The following is a 27,562-nucleotide window of genomic DNA, read 5'->3' on the forward strand; positions in this document are numbered from 1 at the left end:
TTATTCTATTCAACAATGCATCTCTTGTGTGAATAGGTGTAGCGTAAACAAAGCTTTTTAGATGCCCCCAAAGAAAGAAATCCAATGGATTTAAATCCGGAGACCGCGATGGCCATGAATATGGCCCACCTCTACCAATCCATCTATTGTGGAAAATATGGTTCAGATGGTCACGCACAATCAAACTAAAATGAGGAGGAGCGCCATCATGCATAAACCACATATCTCTTCGGGTTTGCAATGGAACATGTTCCAAAAGTCCATTCAAATCGTTCTGAATGAACTCCAAATAACGTTCTCCATTCAATCGGTCCTGTAGAACGAATGGTCCTATAAGATGGTTTCCTATGATACCAGCCCAAACATTCACGTTGAATTTCCGTTGGTGTTTGGTTTGCAATATCCCATGGGGATTTTCTTCGGCCCATATATGGAAATTATGAGAGTTGATAACTCCATCTCTACTGAAACCTGCTTCATCAGTGAATAAAACTCGATTAATAAAAGTCATATCCTCTCTTTGCCTATCCATGAACCAATTGGCATATTCCAGTCGTGCTGGAAAATCTTGAGGTGTCATGGCATGTACCTTCTGGATGTGAAATGGGTGGAGCAGTTGTTCCCTAATTATTCTATGAATAGTGGACTTGGATGTATGGAACTGTTCTGATAGATTTCTGATGCTCATTGAAGGATCATCAGCGACGGCTTCCAAAATATTTTCCTCCAATACAACGGTACGTACAGTCCTACGAGCGCCCTCACCACCTCGTTTTGGCAAAACTGTACCTACAACAATATCGAAATAAAACAACGTGCTCAAATTAATTATCAATTATTACATACCTGTCTCCCTCAAGCTGCGATCGACACGCTCGAATGTTTCTCTTGACGGTACCGTTCGATTGGGAAAATGCTCGGAATACAGACGACGAGCTTCTGCAGCATTACAAAATGCTCGTCCATAAAATACATGCATATCTGCATATTCATTGAATGTAAACTGTTCGGCCATATCAAAAAAATTCAAAATATCCTATAGAATATTGACAATACAATGATAGTCATATGACAACGCACCACTCAACAAAACAAAATCGCATTCCAGTTTCTCATTTTTTATCAAAACTTTCTAAAAGGTTTTTTTGTCAACATCTGTGAAAAAAATGGAACATCGTTATTCCCTGGATATTTTTCACCTGATCATGTGCAGCCGTTTTTGTAGTTCATTCGTTTGCTTTTTATTAGTATAGTAAATATTTTTTCCGATGTGCGTTTTTTCAGCTAAATTTAGATTCGTGTTAAAGAATTTCTCCCATAAAATTATAATTATCAGTGAAACTCCTCAACAGTTTAGCTGTGAAGAAGAATTTGAAACATTCGAATGTTGAGTTTCATGAGATTCAGATAACTGATCAACACGAAACGTGATTATTCCACACGTATTATGTACATACAAAATATGGAATGAATTCGATATTTCATAGTAGAGTAGCTTGTTAGTTTAAAAACACCACGAATCTACAGAACTTGATATTTCTTTTGAAAAAATATCTGCTATCACAATTGTGACTTAAACTTCCATATAGGTACTGTACTTTTTCTTTACGACTTCATTTTAGCATACTTTGTATTATTCCTGTTATAAATGTTGTTGAATTAACGTTATCATTATTATTTCTGCTTTGATAATTATTCATTTCAAATAATGGTGGACGAGCGGGTTTGATGTCGTCGAGTAGAACTACATTTTTATCAAGACTCGTTGCTCCGATCGACTTTCCACACGAGTACTTTTATTCATAAAATTGTCCAAGTAACCTTATTTTGTTGAAAAATATTGAAAAATATCTGTCATTTCAACGTTTTGGGGTTTGGACCATCGGGGGTAGTCCGTTCCTGACTTTGTAGCAAAACAACTGACTCCTGCATGAAAGCTCATCGACGGAATTCATTTGTTTAGTCAATTACCAAAATTTGGATGATTTTGAATATTCACTCGAAAAGTTACCAAAGAAAAACATTTTTCATTTTGTAACTTCGAGGGCCCGTAACTTGGTTACGAAGACTTTTAGGAAAAAAAGTTATATGAAGTACTGGTGATATTTTGACCCCATCTATACATTCCCGAGGGGAAAAGAGGAAGTCCAGGGACACCCTGTATAGATATACTGCTGTAGTTTGTCTCATTTCTGGACAGGTTATAGAAATTTTCATGTTACCATGAAGTTCAGGTATTCAGTTTTCGTGAAAATGTTAACCTCTTAATTTTCGAAACTCCTTTATAGTAGCTTGTTGAATCTTTGTTTCTGAATGGTGGAGAGGAAGAGCATTGCTTTGCAAAATGTTGGTGAAGGATAGTGGTGATTTGAAGGATAGTGGCGATTTGAAGCATCGAAAAGTTTTTCCAAACACATAATACACCACAGATGTTGGCCTCAAAGTCGGTCAATAATGTTTCCTGTAATACTTTTGTACGTATCAATGATTGATGTCGAAAAAAATTGCATCAGGACACTGTGTAGCATTTTTCAATGAACTGTATATTGAAAACAGTTGTAAAATTATTACCATATCCTATTGACAGTAATGCCATTTGACAAATATTATATTCGTCAGATTTGACTAGAGTTAGCAACTTATTTTTGCAAAAGATGTTTATAGAGATAGATGATTTTGATAGGATTCAACTTTGTCATTCCTCAAATAATCTTTATACAGGATTTCATTGGTATGTAGAAATTGAAAATATCCAATGCCATCATGATGAAATTTTGATGACAAAAAATGTAATATCGATAAGTTAGACGAACATAATCTTCATTCCAAGAATGCCTTTCCTCGAATCCCCAAATTGAAACTTTCTGAAATTTCCACCCTTTTGTTTTCCGATAAAATTGTCAAATCGTTCGACACGTTTGGAATTCCTTTGTTAATTTACATTATCTCTCTTGGCATCTTGAACTGAAGTTGTTTTTCACTCATCATAATTAAAAACTCTTCTCAAATTCGATGGAACAATTTCTTTGTTTTCACGTCATCGGGAACAACGTTAATTAGTGAATGTTTTCGTTTCGGCTCAATTTAATAAAATGACAAGATGTTATTTGTATATAGTTAGACAAGGTTATGTCACAAAGTTGTTGTTGGAAAATAAATAACTTTAATCGACCGAAAAGACTCAGAATGCCAATTTCTTGTTCAACTGTAATTTATATCATTCATTCAACTATTACTTAAAGTATATTATGACTGTTCAATTGAAAAGAAAAAAGGTTTTCCGAATAATTCAATGTTCATATGAAAGTAGGTGTTTCAAGAGGGTTTTTTCTTCCAGTTGGTGTCTGAAAGTTACTTCTTTGTTGAAGGTTTATTTTGTAATTATTTGTTTTCTTTGGAAGATTCTCACATTTTTCGTATAAAGGGAAGAGTAGAATGCTAAATCCTTTCTCTCCCAAAAATTCAAATCATATTATTGATATGTTACTTTTTGGAAATTGATAATTTTATTACTGTCCCAATTTTCTTTGAGAGTGTCAGTCATGGACGGAATTAATGATGATGAAAATAATTCCATTTGTATCATTCTACTGGTAACACAGGAGAAACTGAAGTCGGAAACAACAATATTTTACTGCTAATTAGGGAGCGAGGTTTATAACCTAAAATGCAGGCTGAAGTACATTATGTTCTTCCGCCCTGTCAGTTCTAGCGGTTATAAAAACTCAAAAACTATCATTTGTGAGAAATCTGATTGAAAAATGTGAATGTTATATCTGTGTATAAGTTTTCTACCTCAGGTCTGTCTGCCTGTGGTAATTCGTTATCGTCATCAGTTGAAATAAATGACATAATCACGTGAATAAAATTCTAATCAAGAAGTTTTGAAGTCGTATCTACCTTGGAAGTGACAGAAAGAAATACCTTTATTCAACAGTGACAGAAAAAACACCATTGTTCAACAGAAATAAAAAATAACTTCAGAGCGACACCAAAGAAAAATAAACAAGGATATATAATTTGTTTTACATTATCCGAAAAACTTTTGATGTCGTTTCCCATTTGTATTTACCCAAATTGTATTTTGTGTAAAAAATATCTGAAAAATGTAAAATTCAATGAAAAGCACGAGGTTCTTATATAGTTAAAAGTAGTTGTATGTATTCAATGTTTATATGGACGTACCTGTTTTGAGGGAGCCAATTTTTCCAGTTTGTATCTGAAAGTTACTGATTAACATGATCTTTGTGAAGAGTTAATTTTTTGAAACTGATTGCTTTGTTTCTCTCTTTCAAAGTCTCTCACTTTTTTGTATGAAAATCAATCGCTACTGAAAATATACACCTTTCAATTTTTGTTTTTCGTTTAATTACTGATAGGATCATAAAGATTTTTGTACACTATCTGGATATAGTTTCGTGTGCCTACGAATGATTTCTATACATATAATATGTAGTTTAAGTTATAGCCTGTTTTCAAATCCATACCGTCGATAATGTAAGCCATTTTCAAAAATAAACTCTCCGATGAGATGAATATAAAATGAATATGTTGCTCTTTATAACATTTTTTCTTCATTTGATAAACATCTCAAATTATTAACTTTCTTATTCGCTAACAATTGAAACTTCAGCATATACATTATACAGACAACTCCGCCTGTTCGAATTATGAATCGGACGGAAAGTTTTGAAGCTCACAACCGTAATGACTTATTCAAGAAAGTTTGATGTGAGCAAGATTTTTTTTTCACCGTCGATATCTGGTGAAAGTTCTGACTTTTGATATTGATGATAAATTCAGCTCATCTCCTCCATCAATATCAGAATCAAGCAGCAATGTAGATATATATATATATATATATATATATAAAATCTAGAAAGGTTAATGCAGTCAAGCTGCTGGAAAATAATTCCATGAAAATCAAAAAATAAATAAATAAGTACTCTTTGATCATTCCCATATTGATTTCAATTTAAGAGCCACCGGTATACAGCTGTTTCAGCCTATTGGGCATCGTCAGTACCGGGCAGGCGGTCCTCGATTGAAGACAAAATGAGAAAAAACCAAGAAAGTACTTGATAAAAATAGCTGCGTGACTTGGGTGTCACACCAATAGGTGGTTCCACTTATGTTTCGCTTGCATTTACGCAGCTATTTTTATCAAGTACTTTCTTGTTTTTTTCTCATTTTGTCTTCAATCGAGGACCGCCTGCCGGTACTGACGATGCCCAATAGGCTGAAACAGCTGTATACCGGTGGCTCTTAAATTGAAATCAATATGGGAATGATCAAAGAGTACTTATTTATTTATTTTTTATATATATATATATATATATATAAAATATAAAATCTAGAAAGGTTAATGCAGTCAAGCTGCTGGAAAATATATCCATGAAAATAAATAGATAAGTACTCTTTGATCATTTCCATATTGATTTCAATTTAAGAGCCACCGGTAGACAGGTGTTTCAGCGTATTGGGCATCGTCAGTACCGGGGAAGCTGGTCCTCGATTGAAGACAAAATGAGAAAAACCAAGAAAGTACTTCATAAAAATAGCTGCGTAAACGCAAGCGAAACATAAGTGGAACCACCTATTGGTGTGACACCCAAGTCAACTTGCCAAGTTTTTATGTCAGTGTTGGTGGTTTGACCAATCAACCGAGAACTGCCGTAGCAGAAATTTGGGAAGCTAACCTGAAATGCCATCGGAAAACGAATCCACATGTTTCTAGAAATGATATGAAATCTAGAAAAGTTAATGCAGTCAAGCTGCTGGAAAATAATTTCATGAAAATGAAAAAATAAATAGATAAGTGCTCTTTGATCATTCCCATATTGATTTCAATTTAAGAGCCACCGATAGACAGCTGTTTCAGCCTATTGGGCATCGTCAGTACCGGGCAGGCGGTCGTCGATACAAGACAAAATGAGAAAAACCAAGAAAGTACTTCATAAAAATAGCTGCGTAAACGCAAGCGAAACATAAGTGGAACCACCTATTGGTGTGACACCCAAGTCAACATGCCAAGTTTTTATGTCAGTGTTGGTGGTTTGACCAATTGGTTGATTGGCCAACCAACAACATATATACATATACATCGAGTGTGCATGATATAAATAAAAAATTAAACAATTCGTGGACACAACACTCCAAAAAGGGGGGCACTGTTGGAAAACTAGATAGAAAGATCATGTTAATAGAAAAATCAGAGATTGTAGAATTGAGAAGAAACTATCTAAGAGAAATTCAGAACACTGGGTAAATCTATATTTTATTTGAATGAAACATGGGTCAATGAGAGTCATATAGTCTTGAAGGTTTGGCAGGATCAGAACATCATAACTCCAAAGTGTATCTTTCAGTACAGTCACACTTTTTTACTTTTCGAAAATGTCTTCAAAGTCAAAGCCGAAACGTCGAACAATGCAAAACTTTGAGCGCGATTCAACCCGAAATTCAGATGTTCAAATTTCAATCGGCAGAAAGCTATTCTATTTGTATACTCATCTGAGGACGTGTCGAAGACTTTATACATTTTCATTACCAAACCTACGATCAATTTGATATTCTGAATCTATAGAGTAGAGAGGGTGAGTGTAGGCCCACAGCACTTAGGCCACATGTAACCCATTTTACATCCTCCTGAAATGTTGTCCTCCTAGGTCATCGTCCATCCTGTTCTTTCCAAGAAGGTGGACATGTCACTGGGAGACATCTCCTTTATATCGGCAGGTGTAGGCAACGACTCGTGGAACATGCACTCTCTCTTATTGACGATAACTCCGGACACTCGCATAGGACATACCTAACAGTTTCATCTTCTTGTTCACACATCATGCATAGAGGTGTGTCCATATTATGGAGGTGTTTCCTTAGTTGACAGTGGCCAGTCTGAAATCCTATTGTTAGGCATAGATTTTTCCTGGTCATCGCCAGATATTTCTTCAGCGCCAGCTTCCCAGGGTCACGCAGAGTAATCCTGGCAAGATTGCATCCTTTGATACCATCCCATCTCTTCAGGGATTGAGCATGTGTGTGACGTTGGGCTAGTTCCGCTATTGTCGAAGTCATCAGGCCGTAGGTGCTACTGGATCCTAAAATTTTTAGTCCGGCAGCTTCCTTGGCTAAAGAGTCGGCAATGCGATTACCTTTACTCCTGTCGTGCCCTTTAACCCACCTCAGGATAATGTTATTATCTACCGAGGCTTTGGCTGAATTTTGGTGGCACTCTAGTACTAGCCCTGAGGTAACACGTTGTCTTTTCAAGGCTAATAGGGCTTGTTTGCTATCAGTGCAGATTGTTATGTTTTTGCCAGATATTCCTTTCCTGGTTATTTCTTTTGTGTCAATTGAGATACCAGCCAGTTCTTTTTGAACCACGCTAGAATTTCCCATTGCCCATTCAATCCTTAGGCTTAGTAATCTGGAGTACACTTCACATCCTGAGCCTTTTATGGTTTTTGAGCCGTCTGTATGTATGCGCATTGCATTTGTAGCATCTGACTCTGTGTTCTATTTTATTTGTATTTTGTAGGGTTTATTAAACACAAGTTTGGGTTCAATTACATTACTGGTTCCCTGCAGCAGAGGTTGCGCAGTAGGCGCTTCTCACCATAGGTTCAGCCACATTTGATTCATTCCTACTTCGAGGTTTACACCAGCCGTGCGCATTCGTAACATGACCATTAACGCAACCTCCTTAACATACAGGTCCAGAGGTGTCAGACCCGCGATTAATTCCGCGGTTGGTGTTGTTCTCATAGCTCCTGTGATGTTTAAACAAGCCAATGCCGTATTTGATATACTTTTTGGATGGCTGTTGCTTGTAGAACTTTCGGTCCCCAATTTGATATTATCAGTGTCAATAATAATGATAATATCAAATTGATTTACAACAGAAGACGTATTTTAACTATATATTATAATCTTTTGATTCAAATAGGTTCGATAAAGAAAATAATAATTAAAACTGAACTGAACCAAACTGAAACTAAACTGAAACTAAAACAACTGAAAAAAAAAGAATAATTGGAAATAAATAGCTGAAAATAACAATTATATTAACCAAAAATAACCTGAAATGAAATAATAGTGAAATAAAATAAAAGTAAAAATAGAACGATTGAACAAGAAATAAAGAAATATAAATGAAAATAAAAATAAAAAGTTGAGAGATTTCAAGCCACGTTAGTTCACGACGGTTCGATTGTTAGTATCTACAATCGTCTTCGGGTGATGACTGGACTGATTCCTCCGAGAGATGAATATTTATGGGTCGTTCGAGTACTTTTACTAATCCCCGATTTCCATTTTTTTTTCGCTTCACTGGTTCAGTGGGAGATGACCATTTGGCGGGAGTTGGCCATTTTTCGCTTGATAATGGGTTTCCATATGTTGCGTATCTCTACGCTAGCTTGGCTGAATACGTTGTTGGACAGCATGTATGCGGCTTCCTTGAATTTTCTCCTAAACCAATGTTCCTCTCTGTGATAAACAGCGTCGGCTGCCTTAGCGGCGTCCTCAAGGGGCATAGCGGGTAGAAATGTCTCAGTGATTTTGTGGATTAATTGCAGTACCACTTGCTTGATACGACTATGTTGCTTTCTTCGATGTATCGGCATGTTTGCATTATTGAAATTATTTCACTCCCACACAATACCAAATGTAGTGTAGAAAAATACGCAAATCTAGGCTCACGTGATTTGAGCATTGAAGTTTTTGTAGCGTTGTGAAGCTGGATAGGACGTTGGACTTGTGCAAGACTGAGGCTAGTGGGTCTGAGCTCGAGGTGGCCGAAAAAATGACTTGAAAATCCGGCGCTAGGAAAACATTTCAATAATTCCGTCAATTCTGAAATGAGTTCCATAATTATTTATTCAAATTGGGGAAGCTTTCTTAAATTAGTTTTGTCATAAAGTATATGATTGTAGTAGTAAATAATGCGGCTATGAAAATGACTTCTAAAACTCGAAGAAGAAAACTTTATTATCGACTCAATTTTCAATTTTTTTTTCAATTTTCGCAGGAAGCTTCTTGTATACTTGAAATGAAAGACTATGTTGAAATTATATGGTATTTTCGAATACGAATCACGAGAGCAGCAAATTTTCATTGGAATCGAGGTTTTGATCGAGCCATAGAGCACGGTTCTGACCTGCGGAACAGAACTTGTTATTGAGTAATTATTCGTTATTCAAGTTTTCAAGTTTTATTCAAGTATTGCATGCACAAAAAAAATTAATTTTTTTTTTTACAAAATGGGGTTAGATTTGCTCTCTGAGTAAAACATACCTAGGCATGATTGCCTGTGTATGTGTTTTATCCAGGACTTCTCTAAAAAAAAACTATTAGTATTGTACATAAAATCATCTTAAAAATATTGAAAATATTGGCGGGCAAAGATTTATAGAGGACAGGGATAGCAGCAAATGGTGAGTGTATTCATTACCGTTGTATTTTATAGAAAGTTTCCTTGTTTTTCAGGATATAGTTCTTTATTTCAGTTTTAAAATTTCATAGTTTGTCAACTTTTTTTAAATGTACTTATATTTCATTGTAAAATTTTGGACCGAAAAATAGAAACGTTCTCTGGGTTATAACTTTTCTGAATGTATGTATTGCTAATTCTTCATTACTAGTTTGTCTGGTTGGTTGGACAGATCTGCTTCGAAGTGAGTATTTAGTTGTGTGAACTCGAATTATACATTGATGAACATACAAAAGACTGATTGGTAGGATTTTTGTTTCTTCATATAGTAATTTTGTGGAATACTGTTTCTTTTTTCTGAATATGATTTTTATGATAGAATTTTGTATAATATGTAGAGGACGTACGTTGTTAACGAAGGCTCTTCCCCATATTATAATACTGTACCTTAGAACGGATTCTATTAGGGAAGTATAAAGCATTAGTAGGTTTTTGCGTGAGAGGATATCTCTTAAAGTGTAAAATCTGTGCAATAATGCTCTCAGTCGTTTATTTAAATTCGAGATGTGCTCAGTCCAGCGGATGTGCTGATCCAGACTCACTCCTAGATATTTTATAGATGATACTCGATCTATTTCTGGGCAGGTACATGTATTTGTGTCCGTGCAAGTTGTTTTGTGAAGGTTTATAGAATAATCTGTAGTGGGTTGTGAATTAACCGTAGGTGTAAATGGTATGAATTTAGTTTCAGAGACGTTTAGGGTGAGTAGGTTATGGTCCAGCCAAATTTGAAATTCTCTTAGATCTGCTTCTGCGGTTGATTTTATTTCTTCCCAGCTTGTGCCTGTGAATATCAGAACTGTGTCATCGGCATAGCATATTATATTGGACGAAAAGTCTCGTATTTGAACTATATTATTCATATAAACCAAAAAAAGAAGTGGCCCAAGAATAGTCCCTTGTGGTATACTCATTTTGACAGTCAATTCTGAGCTCACTTCTCTTCCAAACTTTACTTTTTATGTTCTGTATTTCAAATAGTTCAGCATCAGGTCCAATGCGATACCTCGAATTCCGTAGTATTTTAATTTTTTCAAAAGGATATTATGTGAGACCCTATCAAAGGTCTTAGCAAAGTCAAAGAAGAAAGCCAGACATTTTGATGATTCGTCTAACGCTCGCACTGTTTTTTAGAGGAAATCAGCTATGGCATTTTCAGTACTAGATTGTTTAATGAAACCGTACTGCCTGTCAGTTATAATTTTGTGCAAGTTGAAAAATAAAGCAGCCTGTTTTTCAAAGCGTGTTCAAATATTTTGGCAAAATTTTTGATGACAGAAATGGGTCTGTAGTTATTCATGAGAGTGGTGTCTCCTATTTCAAAAAATAGGGGTTACGACATATTCTCTCCATTGTAGTGGTATTATAGATGTTTCAAAACAGAGGTTGATTATATACTGTAGGGGTGTTGTAATATGGTTGTGTATATGTTTTAATAGTTTTGGCTGTGATTTTATCATTTCCAGGAAAGCTGTTATTTTTCAATTTTGATATTATGATAATTATTTCATTTATTGTTACTGGTTGTAAGTATATTGATGAGTAACTTTTTTCGGATTTTGAAAAATTTGGTGGTAAAGTTATGTGAGCTATTTTGTTTGACATTTTGTATCCGTGTTCTGTGAAAAATATAATAAATTTGTTCGCTTTGGTCTTATTTTCATTTATGTGCATATTTTGGTCATCGACAATTATTGTATTTTCAATGTGTTTATTTTTTTTGTTTTTTCCAGATGCATCATTTATTTTATTCCAGAGTTTTTTGTAGTCCCCCTTTGCCTCTTCAATTTTTGTCTGATAGTATTCATTTTTAGTTTTTCTAATCAATTGATTAAGTCTATTTCTGTGGTTTTTGTATTTGATCTCTAAATCCTGTGAGTATTTTTTAATTAGTTGATGTTTAAGATGATCTCTTTGTTTTATTGATCTAATTATTCCACAGTTGAACCATGGTTTGATTTTCTTTATTTTATGTATTGTTCAAATTTCAGTTGCATTATCTATGTTAGTTTTTAGTTTCTCGATGAAACAGTTGTAAGCTTGTTGTGTATTGTTTTCGTTTAGAATATTCTTCCAATTTTCATTGCTCAATAAGTTATCTAATTTTTGTAGATTTAGGTGATGAATTTGTTGATGTTTCTCTGAGTCTATAGTGTCAGTGCAAAGGGGTGCTGAAATGTAAATAAAAGGGATATAATGATCAGTCATGTCTGTTTGGAATATAATTGACTCAATTTCAATAATTTTGTGTATTTCAGGGGTTGTTCTTATAAATATATGATCTATTATGGAAGAGGAATCTTTTGTGACCCTGGTGGGTTTATTCATATAGGTTATGAAACCGTTTGCATTCAATTGATTTAAGTAGCTATTTGTGTCGTAAGAATCTTTTTTTTCTATGTCAATGTTTATATCTTCTATGTATATTTCTAATTCTTCTTTTTCCAGATCATGTAGGTAGACTTCTAAATTTTCTATGTATTCATTTTTATTTGTTGCTAGTGAGCGGTATATTGCTGTTAAACCCACTTTCTTATTTTTAAGTAGAAATTTCGAAAAAAACTCTATTCTAAGAAAATTATTATCCTTTATTTGTATCACTTTGTGGTTTACTGTGATATTATTTTTTACATATATTATTGTTCCATCGCATATATTGTAGAAAGACTCGTCATGATAAATGTTATAGTTGGGAATTGTGAATTCATCTAGGTTTCAGATAGAACAATCAAGTCTAGAAATGTTTCAGTCGTTTCTGTATAGGGTAATAATTCATCATAATGTTTATGAAGACCTCTAATATTGAAATGCGCCACCCCCATTTCCCTGCACTTACCTGGTTATAGTCGTGAAAATCAATCAGAATTTTGGTGTCAACTTCAGCACAGTTATCTAAGTCTTCTAGATATTCAATCATAATCTGAAATGTATCAGAGACTAGTTTTTGTGCATCCTAAAAAAATAATTAAATATTGATATAATCGGAAAAAAAGAAAGAAAAATTAAATCTGTATTTTAGCCGTTACTATTTGGAAGGGCAGGTATTACGATACGTAACAAGAGAAATATTTTGTTAACATTTATCTTGTATAGAAATTTTGGCAAGTTCTATTTTGTTTTTAATTCTGGACACTTTGTTATTAAGATTTTCCCATTTTCAGTCCATACGTTCTTCAAGCCAGTTTTTTCAATGGAATCGTTTAGCAACTGTACTCTAGCTTTCGTCAGATCCTCTCTTATTACGACACCGGTTCCTTTCAGGAGTCTTTTCTTCGAGTGAATATTTTGTTTCAAATCAAGAATAGGTACGTAGGTTTATGAATATGCCTCTTGGTTTTTCATCGATTTTTTTTCCAATTCGATAGCATGAATTGATGTCTGAGGGTGATGGCCATTTTAGATTAAAGCAAAATTTTAATTTCATTTCTGGTGTCTTCTTGGCTTTCATTCAAGTTGAAAACTCTCAAATTTGATAGCCTGGTATTTTGATCATGAAATCTAATTTCTCTTCATAAATATTTGTTTTCTTAACCACTTCTTTCATTTCTTGGTCAAACTTTTCAACTTTGTCTTTTAATTGTTTATTTTCAGCTTCGGTTTTATGTTTCAGCTCCGCCACTGTTCTCTCCAAATTTAAAAAACTATCGTTGATCGTTTTTGTGATGGCCTGTGTGACTTTATATATGATTTTTTTCATGTTCAGCTCTCTTTTTATGGATTTGCTCACCGCTTTATTCACTACCAATTCTATTTCATCTTTCATTTCACATGTTATGACCATGTTTGAAATATTGGAATTTTTCTGGACGGAGAGGTATTTATGTATTTGTGTCACTTTTCACAATTTTTATCGACGTACTTTTAGATATATTTATGGAATATTCAGGAGCACATAAAACAGCCGACTATGTTTTGCTCGCCATTTTAAGTAATTATTAACATTATTATCAATAACATGTTGTAAATTGAAAACTGTACACACCTCAGCAACTTTTGATGCTTTATAAAACTCAGATCAGACCTTCTTTGGATTATTTTTCTTATTTATGGAGCTCCGCCCCCTAAGCATACTCTGAAGCTGTTTGATTCCATCTAGAAAAGAGCCATCCGCCTGATTGGAGACGCGAACTTTGATGGTCTGGAACGTCGAAGAATGGTTGGAGATTTGTTTCCATTCTTTAGACATTTTCACGGAAAGTGTTCAAGTGACTTCGCACATTTAATTCCACCAAGAGCGGTACATATCAGAAATACACGACGGACTGTGGCTGCTCACTCTTTTCGAAGTTCAACTCAGTATACCTCGAACGTGAAGAACTCTTTCATTTATAGAACTGCGCTTATGTGGAATAACTTTCCTGTGAACGTTTTTTCAAAACGAATTCCATCTCCAGCGATTCAAATCCAATGTGAATCGCTACTTTCGCACAGGCACCGCTCTCAGAGCGCCTCAATGATTTTTCTATAGTACTTGTGTTTTGTCCTTCTGTCCTTGAAAAATTATTTGAGGCACAACCATACACACTTTCGAAGACATTTTAGATAGCGAAGTTTGAGAGATCATTCATTTGGAATCCACCCAGACTGGTCGTGAAATACATTGATTAGGTCATAAAAACCTAATAGCAAGCAGTAAAAGTTTTTTTCAATCATGGGGTAGAACTGTTGAATTGGTTAACAAGGAATGTTCATTAATGAATTTGAAATGAAATATATATATATAAAAGCACTTGTAAATTACGTTGTTATCGAATGATAAACAGCAAAAATTTCGAGAAAAAACATAATATATATCTATTTTCTGCAAAGACATTTCGTTTCAAATTTGGTATGCATATAAAGGGATAATTATAAGAAAATATTGATAGTGATAGCAATTTTCAGATCACTGTGATTGCAATTTTCATTTGGCTGAGTCAAAACATTTTCGAAAGCACCAATTATGAAGGGTTCCATTGATGAAAGAATACTGTAGAAAACTTTCTACTACAATTCGTAAATGAGTAATTCCAATAGGAAAATACGAGTATACTATAGCAAATTCTCAACATATTTGCAATTTGGAAATAATTCAATTGAACATGGAAGCCTTCAACGACATTTTGAATAGATTGTGGATATCTCTTCTGAAATGCGAAGCAGCAAAGATGTTAGCTTGAGATGCGATGTTGATTCACCCTACAGTAAGAAATCAGCATAACACAAATCATTCCATTTCAATTTCAGCTCAGAATGATTTGTTTGCTTCACAAATTAGTTGCGAAAAGGTGATTCAACTAATATCATCAAATGTTGTTTTTATAGGTAAAAGGAATAAAAAATGTTTGTAGATGAATTCTTCAATAAAATCATTTCATAAAGAAACAATATACATGCCAAGTTGAATTGCAGAAAAAACTGGAATAACACTCACCAAAAATTTGTTCATCCATCTTAAAAAAGGAAAAACGATAAACGGGGGATCAGTTTTCGAGAAGGAGAAGTATCTGCTTCCAACTGCTCCATCTCCATATCGAAATTGTGAAAAAGTTTTTCACAAAGACAAAAAGCAATTGAGTTCAAAATGAACACTCCACAATGATGTGCAGATGAAGACTTGAAGGTACATTCAGGTACAAGCTGAAAAAAAAGCTCTCCTAAAACAACTACTTTTACAATAACATTGAATAATACAAAAATAACTTTTTTTTTCACTTTGTACTTCAATATTATTTCGATAACAAACAAAAATACGAGACTAATAACATGAAACTTGTACAACCACAGACATATTGCTGAATAGCATATTCATAATTGGAGTGTCTGTGGTTGTACGACTTTCATGTTGAGCCCCACATCATCGTTTGTTTTCGTACCTGTTTTCTCTTATATATCTCTTTAACTTTTACAACATAGATAAACCAATGTTTGGTGAGTTTCATGTCAGTTTTCCTTCCTCAAATTATGTAGTGTTGCCATACGTGTTGGCATGTATATCGTTCACATATGAAATTAATTCATAGTAGAGCTCTGATGAAGCATTCGAAGGAGTCTCAATCATTGTCAGAAACTAAATTAATAATCTGCGAAAATTTTTGATCCAACAAAAAAAATTACAAAGGACCTTTTTCACACAAAAAATTGAAAGAAAAATAGCTCATCAAACACGAATTTATTTGGCTGTTCTGAGACTCTCAGCGACTCTCTGTGACGCATTGGGTGACAATTGGATACACTCCTGGATTGGGTTTACGAATAGTTAGAGGAATCTCTATAACTGACTGAGCTGAATGGCATCCGCCTATGTTAATTAGCGTACAGTAGTTCTCGTTATATTCGTATTTCACATAGTTTAGGCAATATGATGTCATTTCTTTATTCTACAAACACAACTATTTTTATCATTATATATTATTTTATATTCTAGAAGGCACTTAAATGAACTGAAAAGTTCGTAGACTAGGTTAGGTTAGGTCCAAAGTGGGTGGGTCTATCTGTATCTGTAGAGTAGGGAGGGTGAGTGTAAGCCCACGCACTTAGGCCACATGTGACCCATTGTACATCCTCCCAAGGATTCGTCTTCCTAGGTCATCGTCTATCCTGAGCATGGATGTAACATTTGACTAGTTCCGCAATTGTCGAAGTCATCAGGCCGTGGGTGCCACTGGGTCCTAAAATTCTTAGTCCAGCCGCTTCCTTGGCTAAAGAGTCGGCAATACCTCACTCTTGTCGTGCTCTTTAATCCACCTCAGGATAATGTTATTATCTACCGAGGCTCTGGCTAAATCTTGGTGGCACTCTAGTACTAGCCCTGAGGTGACACGCTGTCCGTTCAAGGCTAATAGTGCTTGTCTGCTATCAGTGCAGATTGTTATATTTATGCCAGAAATTCCTTTCTTTTGTGGCGATTGAGATACCAGCCAGTTCTGTTTGGACCACGCTGGTATTTCTTCCCATTCCCCACTAAATCCTTAGGCTTAGTGACCTGGAGTACACTCCATATCCTGAGCCTTCTTTGCTTTTTGAGCCGTCGGTATAAATCCGTATTGCATTTGTAGCATCTGACTCTGTAGTGTGCTTAATTTGTATATTGTAGGGTTTATTGAACACAAACCTGGGTTCAATTGCATCACTTGTTGCCTGCAGCAGAGGTTGCGCAGTGAACAGTGAGTTGCGTAGTGAGTGGGTCTATTCGATCCTCCACCACAACCCGCAAGAGTTTATTGTGGGTCACACCTATTCACACTCGACTAAATGAATCCAGCTTCTAAACGAAACCGATTAGTTTGTATGGTGAGTGGACTTTCAGGTCAGATGGTGAGACTGTCTTCCGATAGTCCCAGCCTCTGCATATGATGATTCAAATGATATTGTCATTTGTAAAAAGAACTGTTAGACATCGTAGTTTCTCACTACTGCAGTCCAACAACTTTTTGATATCAAGTTTCGAAGGGTGAATAAACACCTTGGAGTGAGCCAATCCTGGAAGATTCTGCAGAAGTCCATAAATCTTCTTGCCATCCAGATGTTCAATCTTTATTTGGCAAAGCCTGAAGCGATGCCAATGACAGGTTCTGGTCAGATGAAGCTGCTTGCAGTACCCTCCTTCGTAAGGGAGGCGTCAGCCTCATTGCTTTCCCGGTCAGTATGGCCAGAAATCCCGACCAGAGACAATCTGTTAATGACAATCTGTTGAGTCTTCCTATCGAGGAGAGTCGTTTTTGGCAATTTGCTACCAATTTAGACGTTGATCGGAAGGAGCCAAGAGCTTCCAACGCAGCTTGATTGTCGTAGACTAACACTAAGATGGAGCAACTAGTAATATATCCATATGATTCCTAGTTAACCATTGCCTAACATTTGTATAAATTTGAGAGCTCTCGGATCATTATTTTGTGGAAAGAAGATTTTTAGTGAAGCAACATTTGTTAGTTTGATGAAAATGGATAATGAGGAATTTCATGTGATGATAAAGCATTGCTTTTTGGGGCAAAACAATACTGTTGATGTCAAGGATTGGCTTGATAAACATTATTCGGATTATGCAACAGAAAAATCAACCATAGAGAAGTGGTTTGATGGGTTTGAATGGGGCGAAATGAGCACTGAAGGGGATGCACGCAGTGGACGCCCAAAGAGGCGAAAACATAAAAAAAGTCCACAAAATAATTTTGGATTACCGTCGATCGAAATAGCTGAATCCCTAAAGATATCAAAGGAACGTGTTTGACATATCGGACATGAATATTTGGGTATGCGAAAGATTTATTCAAAGAGGGTGCCGCGCGAGCTCACAATCGACCAAAAATAACAACGAATGAATGATTCTGAGCAGTGTTCCACTATGAAAAACACGAATGTATGCACTCCAAAGAGTGCAAAGACGCAACAGTTGGCTGGCAAGGTTATGGTATCGGCATTGCGGAATGCGCTTGTTATAATATTCATCGACTATCTTGAAAAAGGGTAACCATCAATAGCGACTATTACGTAGCTTTGTTGGAACGTTCAAAAGACGGAATCGCGAAAAAACGGCTACATTTGAAGAAAAAGACGGTGCTGTTTTATCAAGACAATGTGCTATGTCATAAATCAATGAAAACGATGACAAAATTGCATGAATTGGGCCTCGAATTGCTACCGCATCCACCGTATTCTCCAGATCTACCCCTCAGCGACTTTTTCCTATTCTCGGACCTCAAAAGAATGTTTACTGGATGAAAATTCATTGCCTATGAAGAAGTTGTCGTCCAAACTGAGGCCTATTTTGGTGCTAACGACAAATTGTACTATCAAAACAGCATCGAAAAATTGTATAACCGCTATAATCGTTGTATCGCCTTCGAAAGCAACTACATTGAATAATAAAATCGAATTGTTTTGAGCATTTTACACACACCTTGTTTTCATATTTCTACAGAATCCAGATGTATGCAATTCAGATACGACTCCTTCGCCTAACGTATATAACTTCATCTTATACATCAATTTTTTTTCAGATTGTATATATATGACTTCCGAGGAAGGAGACTACTACCACAAAGCAGGTGCCGTTGACGGACGAGCATGTGGTGCCTACATTTTCAGTGAACGGATGAAATCATCGAGATCCGTTTGAATTTTATGAATGTACCTTGTGAAAATGGTGGTCTCATATCGGTAAGCACACTTGAAGTTACAATTTGTTAACGATAATTACATCAGTATGCAAATTATGGAAGATGAGACAATTTCAATTGAAGAAAGCTAGTGTCCTTCAGACCACACGACTGAAGTAAAACTTCTTTTGTTCAATTTCTTTCACGACGAGCGTTCGTTAGGAATATATGGAGAACGATTCAAAATAAAAACATGAAATTTTGTAGTTGTGGATTCTACAAAATGGCCTTCTCAACTAAAATATTTTCAACTTCCGGTCTCTTTTCGTTATACCGGAAGTTGAGGGCAACTTCCTTCCAATTGGAACACCCTGTATTTTATTATATTTTTGAATTTCTCAACACATTTCAGGCTCACTTTGTGAAATAATGTCTATACCCAAATTTGTAAGTTTTCAAGATATTAATTTTTATCTGAAAAATTTGACAGTTACAGCACCATTCTGAAAATATCATAACTCATAAATGGTAATAGTTGAAAATGTGAAATTTCACAGAATCACACCTTAGGCATCAAGTCATGAAAGGGTCCATCGAATTTTCGAAAATAATTTACAGGGTGGTCGAAATTTCCACCCAAAACATAACATCGAGAAAACTGATGGAACCCAATTTTTTCAAATGACTGTCCGAATAACCAAGAAAAGTACTTGAAAAAAATAACAGCTTGAACGCAAGCGAGACATAAGTGGAACCACTGATTGGTGTGACACCCAAGTCAACTTGCCAAGTTTTTATGTCAGTGTTGGTGGTTTGACCAATCAACCGACAACTGCGGTAGCAGAAATTTGGGAAGCGGTCCTGGAATGCCATTGGAAAACGAATCCATATGTTTCTAGTAATGAAATGCTTTCGAGAAAGGTTGATGCAGTCAAGCTGAGTCAGGCTTTTTCGCCCTATATCTTCGAAACATTGCGTTCCATCAAAAATCATCAACGGACAAAATATCCTTAGAATAGTCCCAAGGAATAGTCTCTTCATTTTTTGCCGCAGGTTTAATAAACACCCTGCATAATAAGAAATAGACTTGAGCAAGGTCAGTCTAATTCCTAACACCCAAGAGACATCACCACGTAGATGGCAAATGTAACTTTGCCGAAACGTCGTAAAATCAATCCCAGTGATGATGAAAAATAACACAGTTTACCGATCAAAACCTGAAAAACAGTTTATCATATTCTGTACGTCAGAAACTTCGATGACATCTATTACCATTTTAAAGGAAGAGCTACAAAAATTATGATAGTACAATATTATAATATTATTACAAAAGGCTCAACTTACTGTCAATGCAATAAAACAAATCACTACATTAAAAGAGGTTGACTTATCACTGATATAAAGAAGATTATTTGAATTTACTTAATAAAAGTCGTTATTTGTTTTAAATTTATAAAATAACGGTAAAAGCCATGTGGTTGAAAACCAAAAGGAGAGGAACAAAGAACAATCAGTTAACACTGCCAACTGTCATGTGAATAAGTTTGAAAAAGGTGTGTTTGTTTTTCTGTGTTGAAACTATGGAACAACAGAGAACAGTTTTGATGCAAGTGTGTTCAGAGTCGTCTGCTGTTATGTAAGCCTATCAATGAGGAAACTCAATGTTAAATGCATTAACTTTAGATTTGATTATTTGAAAAACACCTCTATTAGTTTTGTGGGAAAAAATCATTGTGGGAGTGTTGATGCAAAACTCTGCTATAGGGAGGTTGGAAATTTATTCCAAAAATGAATTGAAATTATGAATTATATTTATGAAATTTCTGAATTGTTATTGTTTTGAAAATCATGTGAATTTTTATCAATATCCAAAGGAAAGGCATATATTCCACTGAGATGATCAATGTCTGATCTTCACAGTTACAGTTACAATTACAGTTACAATAAATCAACAGTTACAATCAAATAACTGCCTTAACAAAAGATCAGACATTGATCACCTCAGTATAATTTATGTCTTTATATTAGATATTGTTAAAAATTTACACGATCGATTTTCAAACCAGTAACAATTCAAAAATTTCATTAATACAATTCATAATGAAAATTTATTGAAATTAATTTTCAACTTCCCTATGGCAATAACACTCCTTCATTAACTTTTTTTCTACAAAAAGAATAATGGTGTGTTTTGATTAATCTTATTCAAAGTTAATGCATTTGACATCCACTTTTCTCATTAATAGGCTCAGCAGATGACTCTGATAACACTTGCACCAAAACTGTTCTGTATTGTTCCGAAGTTTCAATATAGACAAACAAACACACCTTTTTCAAAGTCAATAACATGCTAGCTGTCAGTGTCAATTATTCTTTATCTCTCTCTCTCTTTCAAGGCCATAGCCAGAAAACAATTTCGGGGGGGGGTTACAGAAATATTAACATATTTTTACAAAATCAAATTTAGTTTTCTAGTTTTCTTTGCAGCGAACAAATCAATTACCTTCTCGGTGTTGATGTCAATTCTATGGTGCATTGATATTAACGCCAAACCGTTTAATCGTTCCTGGCTTGTGGATTTTCTTAAATAAGTTTTGAAGCGTGTCGTGAATGTTGGAAATGACACATGGCACATGTTGGTTGATCTAGTTCAGATTCTTACAGCCATTTTGTCAGCCACATGTCTAATTCCGCTTCATAAAGTCCCATTCTGAATATTTTCATATACCTCAACGGAATTTTCTTGATATTTACTATTGATTTGTTCTTTGCAACACACAGAAGGAATTGAAATGTTGAGAGATGATAATGTGGCTTTATCATTTTGGAATCTCGACTGAAGCTGATCGACGGAATCATCCAAAAGTTGAATCATTATAGTAATTTCAAAATAAGTTTCGGGATATTCTGTGCTCTTGGCGTGACGTGACAAAGAGTCTTTGGTCTTCAACCACATGGCTTTTACCAGTGAATTATAATTTTGGAACATGACGATTTATATTAAGAACATTCAAATTATCTTCTTAATATCAGAAATTAGCAATGAAATCTCCTGCTAAGCTGAAATTAGTGGCAACGCAACGTATGATATTTTTCTCTTAATTATTCAGAGCTTACTTGACCGCAAAACCGTCCTCTAAGCATCATAATTCGAATTTTTAATAAAATTCCCCAAAACATCACAGATGAACTTACCTATTTCAGATTCAAGAAGTCACCGAAAAAAGTACTTATTGAGGGTGCATTTGAAAAAATTTCTCACTATATAAATCACTGATAGTGTATTCTGCAGTACTCTCTATGTAATTGTATATTTTACTTCAATATTTAGTACACTAAAAGTACTTATATCATATCAGCATTCAACCATTCAACTTTGTACTCTGTAATTTTGATTTTTGTCTCTGTATACTCCAAATGTTTGACATGTTGTATACCACTTGTGATCTTCAGATAAATGAATTTGATTGATTGATTGATTGATTATTGAACTCTGACTCTTCCTATGTTCACCAACTTATACCTTCCTCCCAACTTTCGTTCGCCTCGCCCAATCACACCTTTCGTAACGTTCTCGTCACTCATTCACTAGCTTACTCCTCAAGTCAAGCGGGTGTGAAGTAGTTTTACTTCAAGACAATATCTTATTGGAAAGATCTTTAAGTTGCAATTCCAGTATGGTAAAACTGTTATCACGTTTAGGTATTTCATGGATTTGGAGGCAATTTCCAAAATACGTTATCGAGCCACTTGTGTCAAATAATTTCTACTTCGGTAGAATTGAATTTTTACCAACATTCGCCATTGTTTGCTAATAACCAACGTTTGGGGAAAAATTAAAATTGCTTCAGTACGTGTTATTATGTTCCTTAAATACTTGTTTCCAGTTCGACAACTGATATAATGGACAGAATATGATTAGTCTCAGTTGAAAGCGGTATATTTTCAAGAGCTATTCATTTTTGGGAGAGAAAGTTTTCAGCTTCCTAATTCTCCATCAAAAAATTTCAGTATCATCACACAAATGTGTGATGATACTGAAATTGAAAAGCTGCGTCACTTCTCACGTCAGTGGAATGGAAATTTTCTCAACAAATAGTCACACCTCAATAAAGTTTGTTTTCTCAAGCATTTGAAGAGTATGACGATCAAATTTTATAACACGTTACTTCCGATGCCGAAGGTAGAAGCAATTCATTTATCTCAAAGAACGCCAAGAACATCCAAGTGCACTCTAAGTCGTTTACTGCCTTTTTTATTTTGCATGTTATTCTGGAAGTAACTTCGACCTGTAAAAGCCTTTGAGTTCTTTTCTTTCACTTTGCATAAAAATTGAAATTGGATAGTGGTATAGTCCTTTCGTATTCTCTCTTGATTATCTAGAAGATTTTACCATGATAAAACTACGTAAGTTTCGTGAATAAATCATTCAGACGTATCAAAGTCAGTCAACTCCAACAGAAACTAGTTTCAAGAGAAAATCTTTTAGATTATTTCTTAGATATATAATTGATTGAGAACTTCCCAATGATGATGTGAAAATTCAGATACAAACTGGAAAATAATCTATCCAAAACAAATACTTTCGAATATATGAATACTGGTTTTTTATCAACCTCTTTTGGTATGATCACCTTCCATAACCTGAAAAAATGAATAGACATACGATGAAAACTGTCAGCACGAATCAGCACGGATACAATTCGAGATGTATATGAATATAAATCATATCGAAGTTGCTGGAATAATCACTTGTTGAATCGAAAGGCGTATATTTTTAGGAGAGATTGATTTTTTATTCCTATAGCTGGGATTAAATGAAAAGAGTGAAAGGACGTCCAATACGTACTATCATCAATGACATGAGTAAATTCATTTTAATTGTAATTTGTAATTTTATTAATGAATTGGAGAGGCAATAAAGCAAATGCCTCGGCATTTTTCTCTGCGAAATAATTGTACACGAAGGTGATTGCCTCTTCATTCGACAAAAATCTGTCCTCCGAGCGCCATTTTCAGATGAGAGAACAAAACGAAGTCGCTAGATCTGGTGAGTGAGTTGGATGATCAAGCAGTTCAAACCGTAATTCGTGGAGTTTCGCCATTTGAACCACCAATGTGTGAGACGGTGCGTTGTCTTGGTGAAACAGGATTTTATTTTCTGCAGGTTCGGCCTTCAGTTTGTTAAGTAATGGTGCGTAGTATGCCCCTGTAATGATTTTTTTTTATTTTTGAAAATAATCGATTGAAATTACTCTATGACTATTCCGAAAATCAGTCGCCATCACTTTCCCAGCCAAAAAAACAGTTTTTGATTTTTTTAGAGCCGGTATTCTCTTTGTAGTCCACTGAATGAACTGTATTTTCGTTTCGGGTGTATAATGGTGTATCCAATTTTCAGCTATAGTGATTAATCGGCGCCAAAACTCGGATTTACCTTGCCTTAACTGCGCCAACTAAACGTTGGAAATGTTCAATTTAAAACATTTTTGGTCTAATGTGAGCAAACGCGGCACCCGATTCGAGGATGCCTTTTCTCATGTCTAAATGTTGATTCAATATACGACAAACACGTTCTTTTGACATATTCATAATCTCTGTTATATTTGAGAATGAACGTTTTTGGCTTCCTACTACTCCATTTTGATACAAAAAAATGTGGGAATGTTCCAAAGACAGGAAGAAAGCAATCAATTTCAAAAGAAGTAACTGTATACATAGAGTAGATCATGCAAAGAAGTAACCTTCAGACACAAACTGGAAGAAAAAGCCCTCCTGAAACAGATACTCCCATGTAAACATTGAATTACACGAAAGAAACATTCTTTCGAAATAAATACCTACTTCTATATGAACAGTAAATTATACAAAAAACACTTTTTCCTACTCAGTTTGCATTCCAAACATCCGTTATGGAATTGAATCAGATATCATTCACAGGATTCCAACACAATATACTAAATGAAAGATAAACATTTTCACTAGCATGGAACACTGTTATCCTAACTGGTAGACATCGATGTTTCGCTGAAAGACACTTGCCTTAGGGCTCTTTAATTCTTGTTTAATTCGGCGGCCATCTAGCACCATTTGATGAACTTTGGCGATGTTTTCGTCGGTAGTTGCAGTTTTGGGACGTCCTGCTCTTACGGCCACGTTTGAGTTCAGCTGCCCACATTTTCAATGTGGCATATGCTTGTGCAGAGTCCCCATACACAGAATCCAGTTCATCTTTGGTTTGCGTAGGCGTATTTCCTTTCAAAAACATAATTCAATGACAACTCGATACTCGATTTTATACATTCCCATGAAAAAAACTCACATCAGCCAAAATGGCTGAAACTTGGTAAGTAATTTTTTTTCAATATACTTTATTGTCTTTCAACTCTTTCTTAAGAGCTCTGAGGTCATTTATGGTTCTTATAGCTTGAGGAAGGTGATTGAACATTTTGAGACCGTTGTAAATAATGGAAACTTTAACTAGGGTCGAAGAAAGCGGCGGTAATTTAAAGCTGAATCTTTGCCTGGTTTGATACATTGGCTCGTTCAAGTTGTTGAACAATCCCCTAATTTTAGAAGAGGAGGCAGATTTTCTCATATATAAAAACGGAGACCACAGTTAGGATTATGTTAGAGGCAAAAACAGGCCGACAAGAGTCCCTAGGCTTGGCTTTGCATATGTATCTTATTGCACGTTTTTGTATTACTAATACTGATTGAAGGCATGTGGTTGAACATACACCCCAAAAGCAAATACCATAACGAAGATGGGATTCAAAAAGGAAATGATAAATCATTCCAGCTTCTGCAGATTCGAGCTCAAATGCAGTTACTCGTATTGCATAACATCCAGAGGAGAGCTTAGATTTCAAAGTATCTACATGTTTGTTGAATTTTAAATTTTTGTCAATGAACAAGCCAAGGAATTTAGAAGTTGGTACGTTGTCAATTTGGATAATATTTAGATGTAAGGCTGGAATCTGTCAACGATAGGACACTACTTTTGTTTTTGATGAATTCAAGCTCGAAAGATTTGAGTCAAACCAGTCTTTCACTTCCGTGATGTCATTCTCAATAACTTCATACAACGTATGGTTGTTAGGGGCATGCCATAAAATTGTAGTATCATCAGCAAATAAAGTAAATTTTACTTGTATGTTGATAGACGATAGGTCATTAATGTAAATTAAGAATAAAAGTGGGCCCAGTACCAAACCTTGTGGGACGCCGCAAGTAATTTTACCTCCATTTGAGTATGAAGTGGTTTTGACCATCTGGGTGCGATCTGCTAAGTATGACTCAAACCATTTAAGACTTATTCCAGTTATACCGCTACTGAGTTTCCGTAAAAGAATTTTATGATTCACGCAATCAAATGCTTTGGTTATATCACAGAAGAAGAAATTGAAATATGGCATTGCCAAACTGGCAATCACTTCTCTAAATGAATTATTTATTAGACCAACTAATGTATCGAGTATTCTTATCGGAATATTTTCTAGGATTTTTACAGAGATTTCATCTGAGCCTGTGGAGTTTTTATTTTAAATGGAAAATAATGTTTCTTGCAGTTCGGTAATAGGTATTTGCATCATATAATATACAGGTGTTCGTAACTTTAATATTCACATAGTCTAAGGGGTCACCGGCTGCTTTTATATTTTTCGTCAAGTCCTCCGCAATAGAGCAATAGGAGTCATTAAGTTCATTAGGAGAAAACGGAATGTTTACAAATTTTTTGTGTCTCTTGCCAGTAAGTTCATTAATGATACACAACGTTTCTTTTGATTTATTCGTAGCTTTATCCATTCTACTTTTTTAATATTTGCTTTTGGCTAGTTTAACCACATTTCTGTAAGTGGTGCGATAGTTGAGGAAGTGATTAAGAAAAATGGGGCAGATGTAAATTTTCACATCTTTCTGAAGAATTTATTTTGAAATTATTTGATCACTTCCGTTCTTTGGAAGATTACCATCTTTTTTTATCAAAAGGTTTCGGCTTTCTACTCTTTCATCTTTATATAAAATCAGAAATTGATCTCTCCTAAAAATAATTCGCTGTCAATTTAAATGAAATAGTTCCTACATCAGCGTTCATCATCAAATGGAACATGGAAGTAGATGAATTTCCAGCTGCTTTGAAGACCGCAGTTATCAAAGTAATTTATAAAAAAAAAAACAGATTGAATATGTCTAACCATCGACTCATTTCTCTTACCTCAAATTTAGAAAGAATATTCTAGATAATATTGAAGACAAAAATCCTCAATTGATCAGAACAATATAAAATTTTGCTAGAACACCAATTCAGAACAAAAATGTTCTGCGTTATACATATTCGTCGACCTTGCCAAAACGTTCGGTAGTGTCAGTCACTCACACCTGATTTATATCCCGGAAAATATTGGCATTAGGAAAATTTCCTCGGAAATGAAAAAGGCTCACTCGAAGGACAAAAAACAATTAGTAAATATTGAAAATTCAGTAACCAACTCTGAAGTTGTGTACCGTAAAGAATTGTTCTGTGACCACTGCTCTTCACTTTGCATGAAAATGACTTACTCAAACTACAAAGTATTTCATTTTGAAAGCAAGTGAAGTGGAATGCGCTGAAAGTTGAAGCTGATCGGGGTCTTAGCCAAATGTTTGAGTGGTTCGATAATCGACTCCCCACAAGAAATATTGGAAAAACCGAATACACGTCCTGTACACCATACTACAGTAATCTAACAAATTTCAATTTACTGTTCGCTGGAAAGATTGAATATATGAAAGTATTTCAGAGAGCGAATCAAAGTGGGAATAAAATATTCACCATATATTACGAAAACTTGGATACTTCCATGCACTCGTGGAGAGCCATTAGAAGGATGCCATAGTGTCAGGGAAAGCAGTAGCGAAGAGACATATAAATAATCTAGAAAACATACAAAAAATATTCATGAAAATCATAAGATAAGCCACTCACCTTCTCCTCAAATCAGTTGTATGC

The 27,562-nt window shown here is 35.0% G+C and overlaps 1 protein-coding gene across 1 annotated transcript in view; it reads left to right on the forward strand.

Moving 5' to 3' along the window:
• LOC111512493 (corticotropin-releasing factor-binding protein) overlaps positions 1 to 27,562 on the forward strand; it is a 126,185-nt gene that overhangs the window by 68,881 nt on the left and 29,742 nt on the right. Inside the window, 2 exon segments of the mRNA XM_074169644.1 lie at positions 18,472 to 18,561; positions 18,564 to 18,631. Of these exon segments, the coding sequence (XP_074025745.1) occupies positions 18,472 to 18,561; positions 18,564 to 18,631 (158 nt within the window).

The sequence above is a fragment of the Leptinotarsa decemlineata genome, unplaced genomic scaffold (genome assembly GCF_025532065.1).
Source record: "Leptinotarsa decemlineata unplaced genomic scaffold, Ldec_3_MD MMD2_P_RNA_scaffold_5, whole genome shotgun sequence".
Taxonomy (NCBI): domain Eukaryota; kingdom Metazoa; phylum Arthropoda; class Insecta; order Coleoptera; family Chrysomelidae; genus Leptinotarsa; species Leptinotarsa decemlineata.